This window comes from Delphinapterus leucas, chromosome 19 (genome assembly GCF_059928025.1).
Source record: "Delphinapterus leucas isolate spDelLeu-1000000601 "Yukka" chromosome 19, BTC_Dleu_Yukka2, whole genome shotgun sequence".
Taxonomy (NCBI): Eukaryota; Metazoa; Chordata; class Mammalia; order Artiodactyla; family Monodontidae; genus Delphinapterus; species Delphinapterus leucas.
Window position 1 is genome coordinate 40,348,726 of NC_143147.1, and position 5,705 is coordinate 40,354,430.

General features: G+C 45.8%; 1 protein-coding gene across 1 annotated transcript in view; it reads right to left on the reverse strand.

Moving 5' to 3' along the window:
* The window catches only part of HSF5 (heat shock transcription factor 5), a 52,367-nt gene extending 47,524 nt beyond the window's left edge, over positions 1 to 4,843 (reverse strand). The window contains exon 1 of the mRNA XM_022552486.2: positions 4,076 to 4,843. Within this exon, the coding sequence (XP_022408194.1) occupies positions 4,076 to 4,727 (652 nt within the window). The 5' untranslated portion in view covers positions 4,728 to 4,843. The remainder of the gene's footprint in view (positions 1 to 4,075) is intronic.
* Between the last annotated feature and the right edge of the window lie 862 nt (positions 4,844 to 5,705).

Here is a 5,705-nt window from a genome sequence, read left to right on the forward strand (position 1 = left end):
ATTTAGTTCACAAGGTTTTTTCAATTTGTTTTATTAAACTAATCCATAAAACAGAAGGAAATCTAATTTATGTGCTACTCATCCGCTAGAGATGGCACTCAGGTACCTACTCTTCCAAATATTTAAACTGTAAAACCATTCTACATGTTACACTTCCTTTGTTCTAGTATTTCTACAGTGTTTAATTTCCTCTAAAGAATAAAGCATTAGGGAGCGCTCTTAACCACTTCTGGTTTGCCGCTGCCTGATTCAAATTGATTTTGGCTCAAATAAACTCTTAAAATAAAATTTAAAAAGAATAAAGCATTAATGCCAAAAATAAACAAATATATGCATACATATATGTAAACAATTCTGGAACCTGGAAATCAAGAGCTCTAAATCTAATGTGGAAAAAAAAAAATCTTAACTCAGATGATTAAATGTATTTAAATGATACACCTCTTAAAAACTACTTTTCCTTTTTTCCTTTAAAATACAAAAGTAGTTTTTATGCTACTTGACTAGCAATTCCACATGTATACACACTTTGAACTACCACTGAGAATTCTTTGTTCTAAGACCTAAAGAAACATTTTTTTGCTCTTCACAAACAGGTGTTTCTGAGGTCCCAAACTACCCACCACTTGATTTTTTCTTGGATGCTAAAACTTCATGTTGCTACAGTGTGCCCTTCTTTACTCTCTTTAGGGTTAAGTTGTTGATGAATTTTCAGACTGTCAATAACTTAAGCAGATAATTAACGAATGCTCTACCTTGATTTCTCAAATTCTGGTTTAGATCTGAATTAAAATATAATTCTGGTTTAGATCTGAATTAAAATATAATTCTACTTCTACTACAATAAATTCTGAGTGATGGCCAAATATTTATATTCTTTAGATGCTGCTAACATAAGGACATGGTTAGGATTAGAAGGACATTCCTTTCAATTTGTTTTTTAAAAATAAAGAACTAAAACATGCTCAGCTCTTATTTATTCTTCTGTTAAGGGTTCTATTCTGACCAACTTTATAGAACATCACCTACATGTCTTCAGAACATCTAAGACATATTTGGTAAAGATTAAATCCAGAATCCTGGAACTGTAAGGCAGGCTGAATTTCTGTTCTTAAATTTTCTATTGCGTCTATAAAAGTGAATCTGAGCTAATCAATCCCCAGGAAAGAATTTGCCTCCTTCCCAACACTTGCCTCTTGAGAGCTTGTTATCCCCAGGCAAAAACAGATTATCTAGTGCTCAGACTTGCTGCTTAGTTCAGAAAACTTTAACAAGTAGTGTAAAATAAACTGCCACTAAAAACAAAATAACAAGAGTGGGCAAACAAAACAGGGAAAAACATGTGATCCTCGCGTTTCTTATCAAGTACATTCTCAAAAGGACAGCTGGCTCAGTGGATCTAGGTAAGACAACTAGGTCCGAAAACAGAGGACTCTACTGTAAAAGAGAAGTATTTAAACCAGAAGCTGCAGTGGAACACAGAAAACAGAAAGGAAACTGGGAAGGAGCAGTGTAGTCAGGCATATAACCAAGGCAAGAATCAAGCAGAATAAAAATTAGGTGAGGCAAAATAGAAGAGCCAAGGACTTAGAACACGGAATTAAAGCAAAACAAAGTCGGGCCGGTATTCTTGAACTTAAAATTACATTCCACCCAAACCAGTAACACAGTTCCCTAGTGAACCAAGCCTGTGGTGTAGACAATCCACACCTGACACAGCTTCTGCACACACCAACAGGGAGAATGGTAAAAAAAAACAGGAAATGCATGAAAACTACAATAATTTAGGTATATATGGATTGATGTATTATCTATACTGAAAAAGTATGAATTAAATTTATGTTTGTCAACAAATAATCTTTAAAATGCTGACCAACTGAACTGTAAGTGAAGAAAATCAGATCCTATGTAGTCCCTGTATTTCTTCAACTAAAATGAACTCTATCCTTAGAATACAACTGGGTTTAAGATAGGGGAGAGAAAAAGAAAATCAGAGAGGAGTTGGCTTGTATGTATGTATGTTTCTTTCTTTCTTCCTTTGAAGTGGTTATCCTATTTTTCCCACGGACACATTTTCAGTCTTTTCTCCTTATGCCCACCAGACACACAACCTGAAAAACAAATATCCATGTCAGAGATTCTACCAAATGAATGCCAAGGTATTGTCTCCACTGCCTTTTCCCATTCAATTCCCCGCCAAACTCAATGACCATTATATGGAAGTAAGCGGCTTAATATTCCTTTAGAACATTCCTACGCCACTGCTGTTTTTCCAACTGGTTACTAGAACTCTAACCTAATCTCTTATCTACTAAACTCCACAGATACACAACCTAATCCCTTATCTTCTAAATTCCAAATGAACATTGCTTCATTCATAACCCTGGGCCTAGGTTAAACTGAACATAGTGTTACTTTTATTCGTATATCTAAAGTTTTTCCATAACTGAGAAGTAACCCAGACACTTCTGTGGTGTGCTCCAAGGACAAAGAACAAGATAAACTCAAAGGGTCAATACTGCCACAACAAAGAGTTACAGAACTCCTATCACTCTGTCACAATGTGACCACTGCGATGTCCCAGAGCCCTCCCAAGCAGCATGCCCTGTCCCTTTCCCATCCCATTTAAGGAAAGACATTAGCCCCATTTTTCTCTCGCTCAGCACACTGAAAGCATAGGTGCTCTGCCCAGTCAGCAGATGACTTGCAGGTTCCCTGGCTATAAAAACAGACAAGCAACCCATGCTCATCGTCGACTCTCCCTGGCTACCAGGAAGTCGGCCCACTGTTCTTGCAGCGACCCTTCTCTTTAATAAACTCTACCTTCCTTAACATTCTGCCTTGTGTCTGCAAATTCTTTTCCAACCCGCGCTCGGACCACAACAACTCTTATGTTAAATCCATGTTAACATGATGAAAATGTCTCTATTACTCTTTTAGTTGAAGGTAAAGAATGAATTCTCGTTATTATATTCTGTTGCTTTCTTGGTATGCTGCTTCATATCACGGACTCTTTAAGCAACGAAAGGGAATACTGCCACCCTCACCTTCCTGGAAGAGGGGGAAGGGCATCAGAAACCAAGTTTATAAAATAAATTTCTATCAGAGAGTTTTTGAACTTTGAGTAAATACAAACTTATACATAGAAAATTTTTTCAAAACTGAAAGACTGAAGGCAACAGTGAAAAATTCAAAGGCTGCAAATGTGAGCTTTCTAAAATCCTGTTTAACTAGAACTTGACAGCTGCAAAGAAAACCATTTGTGCCTTACATTTGTCTAACCATAACACCTAAATAAGCATCAGGTCTAATCAGCTATAATGAAAGAACTGTTTGGCCAATTCATTCTACACAGGAACAGTATCTGGTAAACAACAAAATATATTATTATATTTTTGCTTTTAAGATAGATAAACGCCTATTGTTCTACACCTTACTCCAGAACCTACAATATGATTGTTGTCAGAACACGTCTCCCAAGATTTCTTAGATATGTCATTGGGTGGAAGATGAACAAACTTCCATTCGAGGCACCTTGTTCACTTTCCCTTGGTTGGCATAAATGTTCTAAGTTCTCTTGGCTGTGACTGTTCCCTCCCACCTTGACCTTTGCCATATCCTCACCCTGTATAGGAACTCTGTTCTGCTTCCCATCAGAACAGAGGAGCCCCTTCTGTGTTTCTTCCTGAACCAGGGCTCCAACAAAGGCCTACTTATTTGAGGTGTTCGCCTTGGAGAGACGGCGTCTCGAGAAGGTAAATGGCTATACAGGTTTGGAGCCCAAAGGGTTCCGGGAGGACTAGAAAGCAAGCCTAACGCAGAGGTTCCTGTGGTCGCTAGTGGACACAGAAGGGCCTCAATGTTCACGGAGGACTCAGCGCAGAGGCGGTGCCGGCGGGGAGGGGCGCCGGCACGGGTGAGGGCGGTGCAGGTGCCGCGGCCAATTCCGGGCAAGCACCGCGGGAAGCGGCTCCCGGGGGCATTCCCGACACAGCAAAGGAGAGGATGCGGAAATGCCCTCGGAAGTGGCGGTTGCCCCCTGACGGCAGTGCGCCCGGCGCGGGGCAAGACTCACCGTGCGACTCGGGCTGGGACCCCGCGGGTGGCGGCGGCGGCTCCTGATGTGGCAGCGGGGAGGTGGCGGCCGAGGCCGAGGCCGAGGCGGAGGCCGAGGCGGAGGATGAGGCCGAGGCCGAGGCCGAGGCCGAGGCCGACGTGATGAGGAGCCTCTGGAAGCGGTTGGGCGGCCGGCAGGGCACCTCCAGGCCGGCCGCCAGTTTGGCCTTGTTGGCGCTGGTGAGCCTCTTGAGGTGCACGAGCAGGTGCGGCTGGTCGCGGCGGAAGTGTGGGCTGTGAAAGTGGTGGAGGGGCCCGTCGCCCGCCGGCCCGCCGCCCCCAGGCCCCGGCTCGGGCCCCGCCGCGCCCGGCCCGCCCAGCACCACCTTGCGGAAGCCGTAGAGGTTGAGCTGGCGGATGAAGCTGGTGAAGTTAGTGGTTTTGAAGAGCTCGGGCTCGGCTCTGGCGCCCCGGACGCCGCCGCTGCAGCCGCCGGCCCCCGCCACGGGCGGGCTGAGCAGCTCGGCCTCGAAGAGCGGCTGGTCGATGAGCAGCCCCTCGCCGCGGCCGTCCCAGCGGATCGAGCGGTACCGGGGGCTGTTCACCAGCCGCCACAGTTTGGCGGGGAAGTTGTTGGGGTTGATGGGGGTGGAGAGCAGCGCCTCCTCCATCGCCCCGCCCGGGCCCTGGGCCTCGCCCCGCCGAGCCTGGCTCTCACACCCCGTTCTCGATCCCCCCCAACCCGGGCCTTCGCTTCTCCCTGCCCCCTCCTGCCAGCGCCAGGCCGCCGCCGCCAACCCGGGGACCGTTGGTGCGCGAGCCCCCGCGGCGCCCGCTGGCACAGCCAATGGGGCCTCGAGTTCCCGCTGCGCGGCCGGACGCACCGCGATCGATCCACCCCCTGAGCCCCAGCGGCCGGGCCACGTGCAGTGGCGGGAAGTCGCGCTTTCTCAGCGTCCTAAACCCGCCGGAAGGGCTGGGAACCGCCGCCCGCCAGGTGGTGTTACGTCCTGCAAAGAGATCGGCCCGGTTAACCCCTGTGGAATGCTGAGACCCATATTTCCCTGAGGCCGGCGGAGCTGTGGGACTTTAGAATTAAGCAAGTGAGCAGTGGGGCAGTACAAAATCGGACGTTTCTCGACAGAAAAGGGCACAACTCTATAACCTTAGTCCTAACAGTTGAATTGCTTGTCTCTCCAACTAAAAATGGTGATGGTGGTATAGTATCCTGAGTACACAAATTCACCTTTTAGAGAGTAGCATTTTACATGTTATGAAATATACTCTTTTCAGCCAATATTTTTCCCAAGACCGTTTACCCAAAGTGGAAAGAAAACGGAAGAAGCCTGTGAGGAGGGAAGCAGGAAGCAGGGAGACAGGTACAATCCCGTGTGCCTGATCAACCAGCTGGTGAAATTTTAGATATTAAAGAGAAATAAACCTCACATGAGACTGTAGGATCCATAAGCATAACTCCCCTATCTGATCAATAACTAAGCTTGTGCTGATACAAAGAGAGGGCCATTTAAAAAATGGAAATGGTTGGGAGGAAGGGGTATAATGTTTCAGTCCTTTCTCATGGTCAAAGAAAAAATGAGTATTAAGTTTTCTTAGAAACTGAAAATGAAGAAAAAGACCCAACAAAGCAG